The sequence below is a fragment of the Chaetura pelagica genome, unplaced genomic scaffold (genome assembly GCF_000747805.2).
Source record: "Chaetura pelagica isolate M959 unplaced genomic scaffold, ChaPel_1.0 scaffold300, whole genome shotgun sequence".
NCBI classification, from domain to species: Eukaryota; Metazoa; Chordata; class Aves; order Apodiformes; family Apodidae; genus Chaetura; species Chaetura pelagica.
The window spans coordinates 329,969-351,712 of NW_009951945.1; the positions used below are offsets into that span (position 1 = coordinate 329,969).

The window sequence follows — 21,744 nt, forward strand, 5'->3', positions numbered from 1 at the left end:
CAGGGTGTTCCCAGCTGGTGGCATTTTCACCAGAAGATGTCAAAAAAACCAAGATCAAAGTCTTAATCCCTCCCTGTAAAGAGCAGGCTCTGCCTGACACAGTGCACTAATTCATCCCCGTTAATCACTGAGGCAAGCAGTATCAGCAAGAGGTACTTCTGGCAGCTGAGCCTGCCTGCCTGGAAATCCCTTTCCAGCTTGCTGACATTTAACAGCCAACAGTTAGTCCCTGTTAGACATCAGCTTTGTTTGGAACACGAAGGAGCTTCTTGTATGTCTTCTCCTCCCCAAGCCCCACTAGTCAGCTCTCCAAGGCTTTTTATTTTTTCTCTCTCCTTTGTCTGTTGGATGATGAAAACAGCAACTGCATGAGTGAAAGGGATGGGAGTTCAGCTGCTATTCAGAGCTATTCCTGCGGTAGTGATACTCCCTGTTGTAAGGTAAAAGAAACCATTAGAAGAGAGGCTGAAGTAGATGAGACTAGTTCTTTGGCCGGAGTGGATGAGTACTGCAAGAATGAGCAGAGCTGCTCAGGTTGTATCAGATCTTTTCCAGGCTGTCTTAAGGTTGTAGACGAGTGGCCTTAGAAGACTTACCCTGTGGATTTGATCCATGCTCTGTTTCACACTAGGGCCCTTGTCTCCAAGTTGTCTACACCACAGACATGTTAGTTTGCATTTATAGTCCTGTCCGCAGGCAGGTAAGTCTTCCCTTTGGTAAGGAGTAGGGATGGGACTTTAGGAAAAAGGGTGCTGGCCCTAGGGACAGCATGGGCAGCTGAGCTGCCCTCTATGGCTTGGTCTGGAGATCATGTTTGCTCCCTGACTCACAGTGTGAAGGCAGTCCTGTAGATCACTTGGCTTGCCAGCATGAGGCCAGTGCCTACTGGATGGGATGCTCTTGAAGGTGAACAGGGCTCTAGAATCACACTGTCCTGCTGCAGCTCCCGTGGCTTTCTTCCATGGTGTATTTAGGGTGTACTGCTTTGTGCAGATCTGAACAGAGTAAAGCCATGGAAGGGCTGTCCAGGGCCCCTGGTCAAATCCTACAGGGATTTTCTGCCTTGAAACCTCATTTGCCCCTGTAGTGTGCTGATTTGGAAGCAAGACTTGTCTGCAAACTCATTCTCTTCCGGTTTCCAGATTTATTCCACAGAGGTGCAGATGATTACTTTCTCTCCCTCTCCTCTTATTTAGGAGGGGAAGGTATTTGTTGTATTAAGTTTACCTTGAAGATCCCTAGGACTTCTAAGTAAAGTGTCCTAAGCAGATTGAGCGTATGGGGTCATTCTACCTGTGTGTCTCTGTGTGGCTCAGGAACCATTGACTGAAGGTTGGAGATCCTCAAGGCATGCAAGTTTGCACTTGTTTTTTGGAAACAGATGGGCAGAAGAAAGACCTTCACACATCTCACTAATGTTGCAGTGTGCCCTCACCCCCAAAGAACTAAGGAATCTGTTCAATTGCCTCACACCAGCATTGTACCCCGAAACATGTGAGAAGCCCAGTCTTGTTATTGCCAGTGGTCCGGGATGGCTGATGACACCGGGCTTCTCTTTGCAGGCATTTGGAAGAGCAGTGGTTGATGAGTGCCAAGTGTTAGCCGAGGGTTGGCTGTGTAAGTGATTGCTTGCTCAAAAGGAGCAAAATGTGCTTTATAGATTTTCACTGCTACAGGTGAGCATGCAGGATATTCAAGTCAGCAGCTTCTTACCACTCAGGACAAGAGAATACTTGTGAGAGAGAAACCCAGGCAAGCTGCCTGGGAATTCTTTAGGAAAGGTAGGAGGTAGGGTCAGTATTTGGCAGGGCCTGATGGGAGAGCTGTCACCCATCCCTTGTCTGTGCAGGTGGTGCCTTCTTGGAGCACAGCACTTCAGTGACCTGTGCATCTCAGCTGCCATGAAGTCTCCATATCACTCCACTTAAGCACGTGGTGATGGTACCACCTCACATTCACAGCTTGATAACTCAGAAGAATAATGCTGGGGTGCAGTGGGCCAAAGTCAGTTCAATGCTGGAGTTATCTTCAGTAGCATTGCTCTGGCTTTGCTCCAGAGATGCTGCCCTGCAAGAAAACAATTTACTGTAGTAACAGATTAATGAGCCTGATTATTTCAGCTCAGCCAAGATGCCCAACTGGTATTATCATTATGGTTGATTACAGCTTTATCAGGAGACTTCTAAGTGTACACCACTGGTGAGACCCAAGAAGTAACAGTGAAAGAATATAAAATGGCAGTGTATCAAGATACAAATACCCCAGTACAATCATACTGGGGCCTCTGTGGCATATTCCTCTGAGAATTTTTTTAAATACTGCAGTGCCCAGTAAATATTCTTGTTTGAATAATAACTCTGTGGAGTTTCCTTTTCACCTCATGGTTGCAGATAGTTTGATAAAAATAGAAGAATAATTTAAAAAATAGCTTCAGCAAGATAATGCAGAGGAATTTGAATGATCTTTACATTAACCTGAGGTGAAGAGAGAGAAGAACAAGCTGTGCTGTAGCTGCAGTGTGTCGCCCAGGACTGGGCTTTTCCTTGCGTCAGGGGTCTTTCAAGGCTGTGTGTTTTGATTCAGCCTAGTATTTCAAAGGTAGATAAAGATTTATGCTCTAAAGCAAAAAGTTTCTGCACAGTTGAGAAGCTGGGCCTTGCTGTTTAACATTTGCAGCTAGGAGACTGTTAGTGGGCCTGAGATGAGGCATCTTGAGGGGTAAGGGGTACAGGTGGAGGAGTCAGCACTGCAGGCTGAGTGTGCCTACTGTAGGTAGTCAGGGCACATACTCAGTGGCCACCTAACTTTGTTGTCATCAGTTTAAGTTTGGCTGCTGGCTCTGTGAAAAGCAAATTATTTCTCTCATTCAAACAGAAGCCAGCTTTTGGTACCAAGGCATGTGCAGAAGTGACTGGTTCCTCTCTACACTGCTTGAGGGGCACATTTTCTATTGCTGTGGGTCACAGGATCCTAGTGTAGATGAACCTTTGATATGTCCAGCTTAGTCTTAGTGTTTTTATGCTATATAGTGGCTGCTACGTCTTTGCAGACTAAATCTGTATTTACAAAACATGTATTAAAGGGGCAGTTTGGTGCTGTCCTGTTTTTGGCAGGCCTTGGAGAACAAAGTCCCCGTGGATGACATTCACCAACTCACAGCCATTGACAAATGGTTCCTGTATAAGATGCGCAGCATTGTGAACATGGAGAACATACTGAAAGAACTGAACAGGTAAGAAAAACAAACAACCTTGTCCTAAGACACAACAGTCCTTCTCAGGATCCTTCTGCTGGGAAACTTGTGGTCAGCCTGAGTATAGATGCAGTCATACAATCATAGACTGGTTTGGGTTTTAAGGGACCTTACAGATCATCTAGTCCCAGCTCCTCTTCGTGGACAGAGACACCTCCCACTAGACCAACCTGGTCTTGAACACTTTCAGGGATGGGGCAGCCACAGCTTCCCTGGGCAACCTGTGCCAGTGTCTCACCACCCTCACAGTGAAGAATTTCTTCCTAATGTCTAATCTAAACCTCCCCTCTTCCAGTTTTAAGACATTCCCCCACATCTGTCACTTCATGCCCTTGTAATAAGTCCATCACCAGCTTTCGGTAGCTCCTTCAGGTTCTGGAAGGCCACAGTAGGGTCTACGCAGAGCCTTCTACTTACCTCCAGGCTGAACAAACCAAACACTGTGTTTTGACAGCAGAGGGTTCCAGTCTTCGGATCTTCTTTGTGGCCCTCCTCTGGTCTTGCTCCAAGAGCTCCATGTCCTTCTTGTGTTGGGGGCTCCAGAACTGGACTGCTTGGAGGGGGCCTCAAAAGTCTGGAGTCGATCAGTGAGTGCTTGAAATAAGCAGTGTTGTCTTAAAACCCAGTTCACTGCCTCACCTGGACAGAGGAAATTTCTGAGAACACTCTTTTTGGTAAAATAATTTACTTGAGTGCTCTTCTCAGAGATTATTCAAGTTCTGGTTTATTTTGGAAAATCCTCGCAGTATCTGTGAGGCTAAGGCTGGGAATGTGGATGGTGTGCAAGGAGTAACAGCAGGCTGTGCTCATGTACCCAGGACAGAGTTAGCCTCCAAGCACAGGACTTGCCCTGGCTTAGTACACCTGAGGGTCAAATAAACTGCATTATTTTTTTTCTACCCTGGCCATTGATTTTTAGAGTTTTCTGCCATGCTGTGATCATGCAGTACTGGTTGCTTTTATACTGCCCTTTCAAACATTCATAGTTCCAGACATACTTAAATATAAATCTTCTTCTGTCTTCAAGAAAAATGACCGTATAAAACTAAGCAGGAAAGATCGCAGTAAATGAAAACTCTGAGCTGTATTTCAGTTCCAGCCGCTTGCTGACTTGAGCTTTCCCTTCGTGGTTTACGAGGTTGGGAGAACCTCTTTGCTGAGTTGTTGGCGTTATGTTGGCTGGATTTTCTGCTCCGGGTACTCGGTGTGTTAACCACGTTTCCCCACACGATGGCAGTGGGAGCGCACCGTGGCCAGGATGTCGCCGAGGTGCTGGTTAGTGCATCTGCTGTGATTTCTGCTTCTTTGACCAGCTGCACGGTTTTAATTGAGCAGCTCTTGTGCTCTCTTGCCCCCCGGAAGAAGCTGAATCTGGAGCTAAACAAAAATAAATGCGGAGGGAGGTGTTCAAGAGAAGAAGTAGCTTGATGATTTGCAGAAATCTATTGTTTGGCTGCACAATTGTTTGCCCTGTAACATCTGTGGCATCTTGCACTTGTCTTGAGTTTCTTAAATATCTACGTGCAGATCGCGAGGAAGAAAAACAATACACCCACAATCAGTTTGATTTCCTCACTCTTGGAGTGGCATGCTCTGGAATGATGCACTTTGGGACCCCAGAGGTTGGCCCTGTCCTCAGCTGCTGTAAATCCAGGATCACTCCACAGAGGCTAGTTGTGCTGAGCTATCCTATAGCAGTGAGTTGTTTTCCCTTTCTCTGCAGTGGGTGGCAGGTGATGATACTGCTAGCAATGTGATCAGTACCTGGTACTATCGCACATTTTCATTCCTCTGGTGACATGGCAGCAGGTGTATAAATGACCCACTACAGAAAGACCTTTTGCAGTATCCAGCCTTGCGGTGGTATCACACCCAGCCAGTTTTGTGTCTCTTTTAAGTGGATTCATGCAATTCAATACAGATTGCAGGTGGCATAAATTGATTTAGTCTCATTTACTTATCTGTGCAAATTTTCACTCCACCACCCTCACTCAGACCTTGCCAAGCAACTTTTACCTCTCAACCTGCATTAGAGGGAGGGCATGGACTGTCCAGCTGCAGTATGTTGAAGGCACATTGACAGAAATACAGAGAGCCAGGGAAAACCACTTCTGACTCGAACTAAGAGACTAGTCCAGTGAGCCACATCAGGAAACACATCTCTGCAGTACCCAAGGGAAAGCTAATTGAGTGATGCAAATGAGACTTGGCACACATGTGCTCCTCCTGCAGCCAGCTGTTCCCAGTCCCCAGCATGCCTGGCGTGAGTTGTACCTATGCTACAGGATTCTTTCCGATTTGAAAAGAATGAATTGTGACACCATCATTGCTTTAAATCTTTGTTTGTGTTGAAATACACTTACCAGAACCAGTTGTCCTGTTCCCAGGTGCTGTTACTGATGACAAGCTTGCTCTCTGTTTGGTCAAATCCATCCCTTCTTCTTTGTCTCTGGTTTGGGGGTTCTTTGCAGTGAGGTTTTGGATGCAGTTGGAGTAACACCTGTGCCAAGAGTCTTGATTTGGGCTCCTGCAGAGCTGTTGTAGAGATTGGTAATAAGGAGCTGGTTCCTGCCAAGAGGAAATTTAGAGCTAGAACAAGTGGATAGGACAGACAGATGGGGAAGAGGGATCAGAGACAGGTGGAGGCCTTTGTGAGCAGTGCAGCAGGCAACATTCACACTCTGCCTGCTGCCTTGCGTCCTCACCGTGTGGAGTGAGGTGAGCAGAAGGCCTCACCAATTTGTGCAGGGAATCCATTTCCAGGCTTGAGAAGTTGTATGGGATAATGTTATAGGGGGAAAAAACCTTTTTGACCTATAAATGTTTGTCTGTTCTAAGTGGTGTACAGGCAAGTCCAGCCATTTGCAGAGAAAGTGGAGACTGGGAAGGGCACCTTCTGCCCCATTTATGCTTGCCTCAGCAAACTTCTTTCCAAAGAAGATTGAACCTGATGAGACAGTATCACTTTTGTCATGCTGCAGCAATGTTTCCATTTCACTCTGCCTCTGGGCTCTCTAAGATGGAGAAAGAGTTGTTTCAGGTTATGTGATTTGGCTGCAGGAAGGCAAATGGCCTGAGTTGAGTTGGGAAAAGAAAGCCATTTTGAGAGTACTTACAAGAATATCCAGTAATATCACTCACATGTCAAACATTGCCTCTGCTGTTTCTCCTGTGACCTACATATTTTTCATTTTAAGTGGAAACTTAGATTGTGGGTTTTTTGTTGGTTTTTGACTGATTACCTTCATAGCCTCTGCAATGTAGTCTTTAACTATAACCTTCCCCACCAGGCACTCACACAAACCAGGCCATATATACATACACAAATGGAAAGAGCAAGCACCATCCCATGCTGTCAGTCCAGGAATAGGTGATGGTGTCCAGAGCAGTGGCAGTGCAATAAGATATGCTGTTATCAGGAAATTCTGTCTGGCCTCACCTGTCCTGTGAGCTGTTCATCAGACTGACAGCTTATGAAGGAGGTGGAAATTTGAATAGACCATGTTCTCTGAGGCAGTGAGGACTGAGATGTGACTTTCAGGCCAGGGTTATGGACCCAGGCCAGAACAAGTCCCATTTGCAGTAGTTTCCGGTAACATCATAATCCCCAAGAGCACAGATGAAGGCCAGGCTTGGAAGTATCATCTGAGGCATGTTTAACTTAAGACAATGGAGGTCTGGGTGCAAGGCAAAGCCTCTTTGGAATTTGCATCTGTACTTCAACCATCTGCATTGAAGGTTTGTTGGCATGTGGCCGTGGTTATTTTGATCTGTTCTTTTTTGTCATTTCTGAGAACTATGGCTGTATGCAAGGAGAATGTGCAACATATATCATTAAGTATAGGTAAAGAGCTAGGCAGCTATGGTGAAATCATCACTCCCCAGGTGATGTGGGGACAAAAGGCCTTGTTAAAAATCAGTAGGACTTGTGCACTTGAGGCATCTCTGTAGCGGTTGGGCCTGTAACTGAGTGTGTGTGCCATTACTTGGGAGCTTATGTGGATGGGGTAAAAGGAGAGGTGATGGGGTAAAAGGAGAGGTACTGGGGTCAAGGTCACTGCTGGGGAAGATCTGAGTAGGAGCCAGGGGAGATTGAACCATCTTGCAACAGACTCAAGTGTGAGTATATTGTCCAAAGAGGAACATGTTAATATTGGTAAAGGGCTGTAAAGTAGAATTCAAGTGAGAAATCAGGTGCATGATAATTGTTCATTTCACAGTTGAGAAGCAAAAGCTTGGAGATGATAAGCTTGCCCAAAGCCTCAAAGACAGTCTGGCAGAGCAGTGAACTAAACTCAGCCTTCTAAAATCTGATGGCACCAATCACATTTTGATAACTTCATACTTGGAAGCTTTGTTTTGGAGGAAGATGTGTCCTTGCTTGGTGGTCATTGAGTGAAAACTCCTCCTGGTCTGTGCTTTTCTTGAAATGGGTAAGTGAAGTCTGGAGCATTGCTCTTGCCCTTCCTAAAGAGACATGGGTTAATAGAAGGGAAAGCAGAAAAATTGTGGGCATGCAGACAGACTTCAGCCCAGCATTTGTAGCCAGGTGATCTACTCAGTGACCTATGGAAGAAGTTGTTTATTGTGAATTCCTTTTAAAAGCGTGAATTCCTTGGCTCTGTGAAAGGTGTGCTTTGAAAGCTGCTTGCTGGAAGCATGACTTGGTTTCAAAACATGACTGTGCAGCCACAGCAATACAGGTGCTGGAGTTAAAACTCAGCTCCAGCAGGTGACCTGGGAAAAAATGAAGGAAAGATCAGACAGACCATCAATAACCTGTGCTGTGCTCTTCCACAGTGGTGGTTGCACACCTGCTCTTCTCAAAGCCTGTGTTTCTGCTGACTTGCATACTTTTGAGATAGGTCAGAGAGCATAAGTCAGATCTTCTGTGGTGTAAAGTGGAGCAGGTTCAGTGACACTAAATAAGGCTGATTGATACTGTTTGAAGGGACTATCACTGACATGTTTGTAGTACTCGCTTTTAACTAACTGGGAAGATTACTTCTGTCTTATTTGTGAACTCCGGGGCAGGAAAGACTCAGGAACAAATTAGGATCTCAGTACATGAGGAGACTACAATGTAACCAGCTGTTCAGTGCTGTTGTTTGTGCTCTGTGTGGATGTGACACAAGATACTTCCTATTTGTCTTACAGAGCCATTGGTAATGATTTCACAGCCTTATTTTCTTTCAAAGCAGTACAGTTGTAAAACACTCTGTGCTATTTTTTCCTAGATGAAATATGGGTAGATGGTAGATGAAATATGGGTATTGTCCTTTAAAAGCCATTGGGGAATCTGTATCCAGTAGGTACAATACCAGAAGCAGAGGAGTCTGTACCATGACAGAGCAGGAAAGACCTCAAAGCCCTCTTACGCTGGGACTAGAAAATAGGCTTTGAAGAAGCATCTATGACCCATTTCTTAGCTGTGTTTTGGTGTGAGCTGCTGCTTCAGCACATCAGTTAATCCTAGCTGTGAGTCTTCTAGGTCTTAGGGTGCAGTGTGAGGTTCCTGTTACTTAAATCAAGATGTCCACAATGAGATTTATTGGCTCAGGAACCTGTATGTTAAAGATGCAGAGCAGTGGAGTGATAGTTGTTCAATGAGCAAGATGTGCTGGTTTGTAGCTCCTGCTTCCCTAAATGCTCCTTTGACAGCTTTTTGTCAGTCATCTCATGAGTTGCTCAGGAGTGCTAGTGGTAACAATCTGTCTCCTTGAGAAGAGGAACAGGGAGAGAATTTGTACACTGATCTTATTATTTTAATTGTAGTGTGTTCAAAATCTTGTGAAACATCAGGAGAGATAAAGGAAGCCACTAGGAGCCCTAAAGTTCTAAAAAGCCCTAAAGCTGGACAAAGAGGAAAAAAGCAAGAATGTGTCTGTACCTAAACCAGCCTGAATTCAAGTAGGCTTTTGAAACCCCCCAGGTCTGTGACTGAAAGGGTGAGCTCTCTCAGGACTAGGCAGGCATAAGGCTTTAAGATTCCAGTGCTTCTTGGTTTTGGTCCACTTTGCTTGCCTCAGTGAAACTATAGTCTGGGCTTAAATACACCCCCTCCAGATTGAGGAGGAGCTGACTTCAAGACTAGCAGGCTGAGCTGGCATGTGCTCATCTTTGCAGTGTCTTTGTGCATGTCCAACCACATGAAGAGCTGCTGAGATAAACCAGAGGTGACCTGCAGGGGTGAGCCTGTGGGCTTACAGGGCAGATGTTGACTGACACAATAGCTGTGTCCCAACTGCTCCCAGCTCAGGCGTTGGCCCTGCATTCACAAAATATTCCTGATCCTTTTGATCAGGACCCATTAACATGCACCTAAGTCATGTGTATGGGCATAAGCTAGACACCATTTGTAAAATGAAGCAGAGCCTGATTTGGGTGACAAGAAAAAGAGTACTTTGTCCCTTTCTGTGGGACGTTTGTTTGCCATTACTCCTAAACTGGTGGATCAGATGAAAGCCAGTCAAGTGGAAGAGAGGACTGTGCTGGAGCGAGTTCTTCTCATAATTGCAATGCTGCCAGCATTCCTCTAGTCAGTTAACAGATTTCCCCAGGTCCTCTGTGCCAGGTGAAAATTTCCTCATTAAGGGGAATTTATTCTATTTCCCTTTAATCGTTTATTATTGAAGAAGTGAGTGGATGGAGTTCCAAAGATGACAGGGTGGAATTTTAAACAAAAAGCAACAACAAATCAACACTGAAAGCTGAAAAAGAGCCACAAGCAAGGTTTGGGAAAAGCTTGTATTGTTTATAAACTGCAAAATATGCAGGGGACTTTAGCTTTCTGAGGACGTGAACAGCCACTAAATGATCGTGGCAGTGTGCAAAACTCTAATCGTCTGGTTTTGAAGCTCTAAAACTTCTGACTGTCATTTGCAAAGGTTAGGAAAAAAGGGAGCATTATAGGAGTCTGGAACCATGGGCACTTAATCTTGCCTTTTTTCAGGATTGATTATAAACCAGTGAGGCAGTTTAATCTTTGGAAGAATTTTTTGTTCTGTGTTTGAAAAGTAAGTGATTCTCCAGGGGAAAGTTGGAGGCAATGATGTAGGGACAGGATCATGTGCTTGGGAATAGCCAGAAGAGCAAATTGTTTTTTTCTCTTTTTAGTGTTGGATTTCTGGTGGGCTCGTGGAAGGGTTATTTGCACTGGGGCGTTCAGAGAGACCAGCCTGATTCTGCTCTTGATGGCTTTTGTGTCTCTAGCAGGTCTGAAAGGCTGTCTATGAGCAGAGGTGGTGGAAATGCTGGAACTTAAATATCACCACCCCTTCACCTATGTGCACATCAGTTTTGCTATCTGTAAGAGAAGCATCACCCTACCATCCTGTCTGAATGTTTTTTGTTCTTTGAATGAGAGTTGAGTTATAAATGCTAAAAATTACCCTGATTAGTAAATTGAAATTATCCAGGTATGAAGCTATGTGTCCAGTATATGCAAAGAGGCAGCTTGATTTCCCTACCAGAGCTGAGGGTTTGCAGCTCTCTGATGCAGTTCCTTTAAATGTAGTGGAGCAATTCTGCTGGCTTACTCTGATTGCCCCTTGTTCATGTTATGCCTCCAAATCCCTGGGAGCTGCCTCAGAGGCTTTTGGCAATTTCTTATCCTGTGGCAGATTCTGGTTTCAAGTGCTCAGAAAGCGGCACTGCTGGGCCTTTGGCTCTGACTGATTTTCTGTGACAGTATTAAATGGCAAAACTGTTACATCCCCAGGCTGGGTTGTCAGTTCTAGCCTTTCTAGGCTTGTGAGCTGGGTGAGTTTCTTCCATATTAAGCTGCCTCCATGGCAGTGAGAAATGAGAAAACCCTTCCTGTCTATGTGCTGCTTGAATAGAGGTTCCTACCACATCTTTCTTAATAGCCACTTTGAAAGCTACATCTCTTATCTTTTCTTTATCACACATTGGAAGTGGCAGAGGAAAAAAATGCATGGTTTTATTTCCCTTCTAGGTACTCAGCTTTTCTTTTGCACATTGGTTGTCCTGTACAAAACTGGTTACCATTTTGCATGGATTAGTAAGTGTCCTAACCTAATTTAAACTGCTAGCCCAAGGGAAATGAATCATGTCACCAAATAATCACTGCTTCTCTTCTGCCCATCCTGCTGGGGGGTGATGACGATGAGTGATACTGTTATAATGAGATACAAAAAAACCTGAATTGAAACAAGCTGCAAATGAAGGCAATTTTCTTTCCCTGTCAGTAATTAAATGACAGCCAGCTTTGTGTGTTTCTGAGGCAAAAGGGAGGGAGAGCAAGGGAGTAAACTGCACAGAGACAGGCTCATTTTCTTGAGGTTATCAGGTCTGCTCACTCGTACTTGCTGAATCTAGGAGATAAATCTGCCGTGGCTGTGTTCTTAGTAGCTGGCATAGGCTAGTACCTGTTTTGCCAGAGAACTGGCAGGTTTTGTTTGCTATGTCTTCTCCTGTAAAGCACAAATCCATGCCTTCAGTTCTGTCATTCACATTTTATGCAAGAAGTCCTGTCTCTGAGCTGGAATCAGCCAGCAGAAAGGGCTGAAGAGAAGCAGAGTTTTGTGGTCGAGAGGTGTTTAGTGTGTGGGAGCCATGGGCTTCAATGTACTGCGATGCTGCAAAGTGGGTCTTACTTTGGGAAGCCTTTCTGCACCCAGAACTCAATCCAAAACCCAGGAAGCTCAATTTGAGTGACACTAGCAAAAAGAGCGGGATCTGCTGGAGCAAAAATGCTGTTGTGGTGGAGGGTTGTGGAGCAGATGTAGGGTTGTAGGTGGTACTCTTGCCTGGAGTTCTCTGGTGATGGAGCAGGCTGGTTGTTGATGCCAGGCTGGGACACAGTGCAGGGGACAGCAGTTACAGGGAGTGTTGCCTTGCTGCAAACCCTCACTAGCTGGCTGCTCTGCTGTTATAGGCACGTGGAGGACTCTGGTCTCATATTGCAGGGGATGGAGAGGTGGTGCAGGGGAATTCATAGAGCAAAATGCATCTACCCAGGGATCTGAACCCAGAAGTTTCTGGTCCCCAGTTCTGCTCTCAGAACAGCTGGTTTGTCAGCTCTGTGACTCTCACCTGTTTTATGGCAGCCTGATTTCACCAAGGGCAGCAGAGCTGCTCCGTGCCTAAGCCAGAGTGGAAAATTCAATCCAGTGACTCTCTTTCATGCTTCAGCTTCCTGACACTTTCCAATAAAAGCGGCCTTAGCCCTCTCCTCCCACTCAAATAACATAATGCTATTTATTTAAAAATACCATCAAGCAAAGGACATAATTCAGAAGCTCTGATTTAGGAAAATTGCTTGTTTGTTAATCATTTCCTTTTTCCTGATTCAGAGCTTGCTTGCTCATAAAATATTGATTTATTGGGCAAGCAAGGATGCTCTTGGCAATGAAGATGAAAAGCAGAAGTGCTGATAAAAATACATAAGCTTTTTTCATGTTTTTGCCAAAGCTAAGCTTAGGAAAGGTAGCTTTGAAACAAAGACAGGCAGAAACTATAAGGACTATAGTGGGAGTCAAACCAAAATGTAACAAATACAGTATAGCAGAGAAAAAAGAAAGAGGAAAAAAAAAAAAAAAAAAGATGGGCGAAAGGGAGAAGATTAAGCAAGTCCAAAAGCAGAATGGGCAAGAAACTGTTGAGCTGCAGAGATGTCCAGGGAAAGCAATGTTTTTGCAGTAAGAAGTCCTGAAGAGCAAAACTAGGAAAATAAGAACATAGGGAAGTATTGAGAGGCCCTGATTGCAAATAGAAAACAAAAAAAGGTACTTCTGCTTTATCCTGTCTGTCTCACTCTCTCCCTTTTTGTAATGCAAGAAGCAGCACAAATGATAGGGAAAAAAAGTACACTTAAGGCTGTCAGATGGAAAAGCCTGCCCTGCATATGAGCCTCTGAAGTTCATTTCTACTTTGTATCTCTGAAGTCAGATCTTTTTTCAAAAGACTGGCCATTTCTGGAGGTAGGCAGGGCATCCTTAACACCAGAAAGATGGGCTTGCCTGGGACAAATTGTAGTGTTCTGAGGCAAGTTGTGACCCCGCTCAGCAGGGCCAGGCTACAATCATACTTCTGGATGGCTCATTCAGAGCTTCGGGAATGTCATGACTTTGTGGGGAGTGGACAGCTGGAATGAGAAGCAGGAGATGGAAGTACATAGATAACTGCTGATCCAGCCCAGTCTGGTGAGGCCTATATTTTAAGTTTTGGACTGGGAGGAGGAATGGAATTGAAGAGATGGAATTGGAGTTTGGTCATGGAGATGTGCGGATGCTAAATGTATCAGTGGAGGCACTAATACCAAAGACAGTAGTGCATTTGATGACTTTGTTCTAGCCTGGTGGAGATTGCTGCCTGGGAGATGATGGACCTCATCCTGAGTCACCCATTCCTGTCAAAAAATGCAAGGAGCAAAAAGTGTTTCACTTCCTAGCATCAGCAGTCTGTCTGTAGAGTTGAACTTACAGGTATTTGTGGCAGGCATCCAGTGTCAAAAAAGATCTTTTATGTATGAGGATTGCATAGCTTAGCTGGGTGGTCTTCCTTTTCTTGCCTTTATGTGCACGATCCTGTAGCTACTCTGTGCAGTATGGAAGACACAAGCACTCATATATCTTACAAGTATTCCTGTAATGCCTTACACAGAGGTGTTTTTCTTGTTGAATCTCAGTGAAACAGTTCCAGAAGAGACACTGAGAAGAGCCAAACAAATCGGGTTCTCTGACAAACAGATTGGGAAATGCCTGAAGCTGACTGAAGTCCAGTGCCAGCAGCTGAGACTGAGGAAGAATATAGTGCCCTGGGTGAAACAGGTATGTGAGAAACATCACTGTTCACGGTGGGGGCTTCCAAGAGCACAACAAGCAGGAGACCTCCATGTTCTTAGAAACAGTGGAGGGTAAACAAAGTAGAACCCCTGGCTCTGTTAAAATCCATGGGAGTTTTGACATTGACATTACAGGAGACAAATTTTCACCCACATAGCTATTGTTTCTGTACTGCAGGCATGATGGCATGAACATTCCCTAAGAGAGACTCAGAATATTCTTGTTCATATTTGGTGTGGCTGAGGGGGAAGTGCAGCTATCTGGCTTCAGGGGAAGGCTGAGACTGCTGGCCCACCAAGGTGTGACCATGAAAAATCTAGTATGTTTTTTCTCTTTGTAGTAACTTTTTACAGGGTTGTACTTTATTTGACGTGTGCTATTGTTACGGGTTCATTTGCTATGCACTGTGATGGCATGAGTGTAATGAGCTCATCCAGTATTCATGGAAGTGCCAGGAGTGCTGCATTTAAGGTGTGTTGGTATTAAAATGCCACCAGCTGTTTGGTTTTTTTTTTTGTCCTTGAAGGGGAAAAAAAACCCAACCCAAGCTACTGGCTGTTTCTGAAAGAGCCCAGCTGTATCCTCAGGCCCGGTTCCAGGTTCCCAATCTTCCTTCTGTTCCCCAGCTGCTGTTTTCCTTCTACATCCTCCCCTGATCTACAGAAATGTGCCTGGTCTTGTGCTGCATTCTTTTAGCTGTATATGGCACTGGATTGATTTGTGTGCCAAGGTACCCTTAATGAGGTCATTCTACTTATGGCTGCATTTCTGGCTTCAAAGCATATGTTTCTTCTTGAGCCATGAAGTACAAGCTGCAGTATTAGCAACAGTAATGAGCAGCAGACGCTGGCATAGTGCCAGTGACGTAAGGTCAACATTCTTCATTATTTGCAAGGATTTGAACAGCCAGAGGGGATTCCTGAAAATGCTTGAAGATTCAACAGATTTTTAAATGGTGTATCATGTAAAAATTCATGTCATGACTTCTGTAATGTGGTTGCCTGTTCAATATTCTGTGTAGTAATATTTCAGCTGTTCATTCAGGGAACTTCAGCAATTGCTGGTGACCTAGATGGACTAGTTACCATGTATAGCATGCAATAAGTAGTTGACATAAACAGTTTGTGAATAGCCTTGTAGGCAAATCATTCTTCTGGGCTCTCTGGTGACTAATTAAGTAAGAAATTGTTGAAAACGTATACATATACAGGGTGGTTCAAAATGATTCTTGCTTTGTTTTCCATTTCCTTATCAAAGCACGAGTTATATTGTAACATAAATACATAGTACTTGCACTGCTGGCTGCTCCTTGGCATGATCTCCAAGTGAAGTGATCCTGTGAACATGTTTGTATTCAGTGTGGCAGTAAGATGGGGTCAAGAGTACAGTGAGAAGATCCCAGATGGTACAGCTAATGAGGACAGGAGACCTGGAGGAACAGAGATCTGTGTCATTAATGATGCCAAACTAACTAGAGAGTGCAGGGTGGATGGGGAAAGTTCCTGGGCTGTGAAGGTGTTTTACCAGAGAGGTGTGGAGCTAAAACTGCAGCTTAGGAGATGGCAGACTCTGCTGTGGACTGAACTGTAAGGTCTGGGGGGAAGGCCAGGAGTCTGCTGTGTTGCCAGTGTCAGACAGCTCAGATCACTTCCTTCAGAGGAAGGACATGCTGGGAAAATAATAGGACGGAAATAAGAGGAGTAAAGGAAAGGGAGGAAAGAGAAACCCCAAAACTCCTGCATGTAAGAAAGATCCTATGCTGGCCAAGTCACAGTTCCTCCTCTTCTTCCTCACAGATTGACACGCTGGCAGCAGAGTACCCGGCAGTAACCAATTACCTCTACGTCACGTACAATGGACAGGTAGGCATATTTGGAGACAGCAGCCTCACTGCTCTCTAGTTTGATCTCTTTCCCCTGTGCCATGTTATTTCTGGGGATCTCAGACATGTTTTGGGCTTTGTAGCAATTATTTAGGACAGTGTTATGCATAATCCCCTTGCAGCAAGCCTGTAACTTGCTCTCACTGAAATGCTGATCCAGTGCTTTTAATGTTAGTGCCCCAGTGTTGTTGTGATCCTGTTCTGTATCACCTGTACTTGTGTCCTCTGTGCACAGGTCAGGTGGTGGGAATGCAGCACTCATGTTTCACTCCTCTCATCCTAGCATTATTTTTATGTGAAGCTTAGCAACTCCTTAAGCTGCTAAAATCAGAGCAGTTGTGTCTCCTTTGGTTTGGCTGCATCACCACTAATTCCCATAGAGTTGCACTTGATTTACAGTGCAGTAAATGAGATCAGACTTGAGCCCTGAAGGGTCAGACTGTTGGATTATGGCCTGAGCACCAGAAACTGTTTATTCTGAAAAGCATGGAGTTAGGTGCTGTGGAGCACAGATCCTAATGACTTTTCTCCCTCCCTTCTCAGGAACACGATGTAAAATTTGATGACAGTGGAGTGATGGTGTTGGGCTGTGGGCCGTATCACATAGGTAAATCTTTCTTACAACTCCTCTGTTCTCTTTGCACCCTCCAGCCTTCTTCAGGTATTCTTGTGGTTCATCTGTTCCTCTTCTTATATGGTGACAAAACCCTCCAGAGCACAGTGCACAGGACATCAATTCCTAATGCAAGGCTTGTCTTTTATGCTTGCTTGGAGACTTCATTTCATGCCCTGGAAAAAACAGGAGAATTTTATTACTTTTCACTTGCTACTTACTGGTGATTTCCACAATGTTTTGGGGAACATTTTAACATTACTTTTTGCATATGTTACCTTAGATGTTGTCTCCCAGCTCATGACTATGTCCTTGTGTCCTGTGCATTTTACTGCTGTAAGTGTAGGTGACTTAAGAAAATATTTTGTTCTATTCAGCTGCTCTAGTATAAGCAATATTCTGTATTGCTGTTTCAGCCCACTCAAATGATTATGCAGCATAAGAGTTTCCTCATAGCTGTGAGTACTGGGTAGACAGACTGCTGAATTCTATATATGGTGACGTTCACTTCTCTTCATTGATCCTTCCAAAAAGTTTCTAATTACTGAGAAAAAAAAATGCTTCTTATTCAGAAATATTTCTGCTCTGCATCTCACAAGTCGTGGTAATGGGTTTTGAAAGCTGAAATTTAAAACTGTCCTTTTCTTTTGCTTGGATGGACAGGTCCATGTGCCACACTCCTGTTACTGTTTGTAGGATGTGTCTTTTTTGAGCTTGCATTCCAGCATAAACATTGAGTTTAGTGAAATCAGGAGGAACACTCCATGATTATGCTAATTTTTTTGTGAACACATTTGCCAGTCAACGTGCTGTGAAGCGTGGTTACAAAAAAATGAACCTAAAAAGGATGGCAGTATTGTTTAATAATCTGATGGAATGTTTGTGAATTCCTTTTGCACTGTTCACCTAAGACTCCTAGTTGTGTTTGCATTAGCCCAACAGGCCTGCTTGTGGTCTTACCTGCTCTGTTGCTTTGATTAGATCAAGACAATATTTGGAAGAAGCTGCAACCAACTAAAGGCTGCTAAAGGAAACCACTACTTGCATCTTTAGAACTTTTTTTTTTTTTCTAGGTGCAAATGCCAAGTTGATTTCATTTTTTTTCTTTTGAAGGAAAGGAAGCAGCAAACTTTTCCTCCATGCTTTCAGAATTGTAGTCAAAATGCAGTGGGATTCACTTAGTGTTCTTTGTGGATTTGCATTTATAAAACAGGAACTGGTCAGAAAGGACTCACTTATTTGGTTGGAACTTAAACATGTGACATTACTTTTTTAAAAAAAATATTATTTTTTCCTTTTTGAAAACTGAGTTTTAGATTAAAAAAAGCAAAAACAACTTTATGGATTTGATTTGAAAATATTTTTAAATGTATTACAGGAAAGTGTTGAGTTTGTTAGCACTTTTGGAAAGAAATAAAATTATTTGGGGGAAGTGTGAGGTAGTTTCACAAGTCATGCTGTATTCTTCGTTTAAAATTATTATCCAAAAGGAAGTATCTTTTTTTGATGTTTTCTTGTTAACTAATGCACTGAATAGAAACATGGTGTGAATCAGCACAGTTGCACACTCTTCAAATTCAGGGTTTGCTTTGAAGCAAACCTTTCATGAAAGGCCTCTGGCTCACAGAGAGCCTGAGCTGCAGTGAGTGACCTGTGCTCTGGGCAGATATTGCTCATGCATTCAACATGTTTCTCTCTTCACTTGCTGCCAGGAGGGCATTTCCTCTCCAGGGAGGGGCATTTGTTTGTGTGAAAGGCAGCCCTGAGGAAGTATAAAATAAGTTGTTTGGCTGTGTGGACCAGCAGAGTGCTCTGTAAATTAATACATTTCAGATGATTGAGACTTTAAAGTTAGCTCAAAAGCATATCTGTATTGATGGAGGAATTATCTTCTGAGTAGCAGTGTGTGTTTGGGTTACAACAGTCATTACCAGTATTACTAATTATTTGCTGTCTTCCCTTTTCCTACTACTGTTTGGACATGATCATTACTGGATATGGCTGGAATACACTTACAAGTGTTCAGCTGTTTTCCCAGGTTGTGTCTAAAACAGTCAGATGGGGACTCCAGATGACCAATGTGTCTTAGAGTTGATGTTTATTGTGTGTATAAGAATACTTGGATAGTGGAGGTAGAATACAAAAAGGGACCAAGAAGCTGGCGTCTGTTCTGGGAAATACCTGGTTTCAGACTTGATTTCTCTCACTTTTTATGGGGTTTTAGCTGAGACTTAGGCATGCTTTGGGGTCTGACAAAAGTAGGGAATTGTGTGCCTGTCAGGGAGTGACCTGTGACAGCCATTTGTTTGTGACTAGGTGGTGGAGGCAGCAATTAAGCACAGCTTGAATTTCCAGTGTATGTTGTCACACAATTATATATTAAAAAAATACTATCAGTGGTTAACGATCATGTCATGTCTGTGAACACATTTTTGATGAGGCCAAGGTTTTCTTGTAGGCTGTAAGCATAACTATATAATTGTTTTTTACTACATTTCATTCTTTGTTTATGGTACCTCTCTTAGATGTTTGAGTGTAGAAATTATGGGACAGCAGCTGTTAGTGCAAGTCTGGACTCCAGCATCGCCTGAAGCCTTGCAGCTTGCCCAAGTCCTGCTGCTCACTCAAGTGCTTGGTGACTCCCTCTGTGCCTCTTCCTTTTAGAGGTGGTCACAGTGGTTACTCAGGGTTCAGGACAGTGTTTGCCCCACAGTGTTGCCATAATCACTGTGGCCTTTAAACTGAGAGACAAAGACCACAGGGTGGCTCTGAAAGTGTTATGCAACCCATTTGCTGTATCTAGAGTCAGTGCACAGGAAGGTCAGACCCACTGAGCTGTAATTTTTCTGTCGTTAGGTTAGCTGCACTCTGCACTTCTGAAAGGTAAAAAGCACTTCAGACTCCTTTTTTTTAAACCACATCTGTACAAATGCTTCATGCTTCCTCAAGTAAACAGTACTGTCTCATAATAACACGCACTCAGTTTGTTCACGTCTAAACTTCTGCCTCTGAAGTTCATCTTGAGGCCTGTTGTTTGGGGGACAGTAGTAGCTGGGTGGGCAGCAAGAGCAGACACCAGTGTTTATGGGTGCAGGGTGACAGATGTGTTAGAGGCCTGTCACTCCTGAGCAGTTGGGACAACGTACCTGTTGTGCTGGGAAGCTCATGTTTGTGGATGATTAATTTCCATGGTAGGACAACGAGGTTTCTTGCTTTTAGCTGAGAGGAGGCAATGCTGTTTTCTTTTTAAGCTTGTGTGCTGAGAAGGTCTGTTTGTGTTTTCTTCTCTGGACCCTTCTTTACTTGCCCAATGTTCTGTCTCCTGGCAGGCAGCAGCGTGGAGTTTGACTGGTGTGCTGTCTCCAGTATCCGCACGCTGCGTCAGCTTGGCAGCCGCAGCGTCGTCGTGAACTGCAACCCGGAGACTGTGAGCACAGATTTTGATGAGTGTGACAGACTGTACTTCGAGGAGCTGTCATTGGAAAGGATCTTGGACATCTACCAATATGAGGTAAAGAACAGCAGAAGCAGCAACAAAAATCCATGAAGCAGACCAAACTTTTCAAAATTCCTGTCACTAGCTTGCTTTGGCAGAGCAGCTGAGGGGAAGGGGGAGAGCTTGCTAGCAAAAGCTGTTTGGTTTGCATCCCAATGCTGCATTTTACACATCGTTGATGTTCCTAGCAGACTGCTCAATAACGAATGCCAAATAAATATTAAATTATTTTGCAAGGTGCCATATTGTGCAATATTTACAAGCAGATTTAATTTGCTGCACAGTCATTTATTGCACAAATTGTTCTGCCCTTGTGGTGCTGAGTGTTAGCACTTAAGCATATCCTTGACTGTAAACACAAGTGCTCCCCCTGAAGCAAGCAGGACAAGTTGTGTGCATCATGTTAACTAATGTGTGCTCAAGAACTTGCAGTCTTGGCTTTGCAATACAGTGGCAGTGTGGTGGATGTGGTCCAGCAGGCAGGCAGGTCATGAAGGGTCATTGGAATTGCCATCAAACCAGAACATGTTCCAGCTCCTGATCCAGACATTGCACTTGTCTGTCAAGAGGTTTCAAGTGCTCAAAAATGCTGATACTAAGCTATGGAGAGGAGTTGCAGACAGACTTCTTGATGGAAGGATATATGATATGAGCAGTTGAACCCAGTATCTCCAGTGCCTCATGCCAGCTGAACTGGCAGAAATGTCATCTTTCTTGAAATTCAGTGTGAGTTCATCCTGTAACTTGCTGAAGCAACTTTGCAGAACCCAGGTCATGTCAAACTTCTGATTTTTATTGGCTTTTTTTTCCAAGTATGTGACAATTTTGAGCTCATCTCCTTTGTGAATCTGTGCGAGTTGCTAAAATAATTTTATAACCTGGCTACATTTTGATAATTCCCAAATTTGGAACTGCACAAAAGCACACCTGAATTCAAATCCCAGTCTCTAGGCTCTGTTCTGAAACTATCTGAAAAATACTCTTTAGGACCATTTTTCAGTTGCATCTTGATAATTCCCAATTTTCACGTGTTGTTTTACCTCTTCTTTATATTTATGTAAAAACAGAGGCTGTAACTGGAAAGCACATATTTAGAACAGGTCAAAAGACTGTTGACTCTCTGGAGTATTAATGGCTGATTTTTTAATGCTTTAGGATTTTCCATGTAGCTCAGCTCTATAGACATTGAACTCTTGTTTACTTAAGCAAAACTGAACTTCTGAACTTGAGGCAGGAAGAGAAGTGATGTGACAGTTTGTCAGACAAATAACACTTATGAAACACAGCATCTAATTACTGCAGGATCAAAGAGAAGGTGGAGATAGGTGATGAGAGAGCAACTAGTTATGTAAACATGTAGTGCTAGTAATTAGCAAGTTGGGTAAGAAAAATAAGTGAAAAGAAGAATGTATGCATGTTGAAATTCGCATTGGGCAGGAAGGAGGCAGCAGGAGCTGAGGTGTTGGGAATAAAATGAGGGAGAAGAGAGAGGCCAGGAGTTGACAGAGGATTCTGCTGCTCTGACTTGGGCATGAAAAGCAATGTGATGCTTGCTCTAAAGGTGTTAAAGCCATCAGGGTCTGAGTCTAAACATCCCAAGTTAGGGTTGTGCTGTCTAATAAATTCTGAAAGAAATAATACTCAGCTGTTCTAGAACATTTTTCTCAAGTAGCAACAAAAGAGAATGGTCTC

At 43.8% G+C, this 21,744-nt stretch overlaps 1 protein-coding gene across 1 annotated transcript in view; it reads left to right on the plus strand.

The window, feature by feature from the left end:
• Positions 1 to 21,744, plus strand: part of CPS1 (carbamoyl-phosphate synthase 1, mitochondrial) — a 92,280-nt gene that overhangs the window by 41,789 nt on the left and 28,747 nt on the right. Inside the window, exons 21-25 of the mRNA XM_009996927.1 lie at positions 3,114 to 3,232; positions 13,905 to 14,046; positions 15,858 to 15,923; positions 16,487 to 16,550; positions 19,886 to 20,067. Coding sequence (XP_009995229.1) covers positions 3,114 to 3,232; positions 13,905 to 14,046; positions 15,858 to 15,923; positions 16,487 to 16,550; positions 19,886 to 20,067 — 573 coding nt within the window. The remainder of the gene's footprint in view (positions 1 to 3,113; positions 3,233 to 13,904; positions 14,047 to 15,857; positions 15,924 to 16,486; positions 16,551 to 19,885; positions 20,068 to 21,744) is intronic.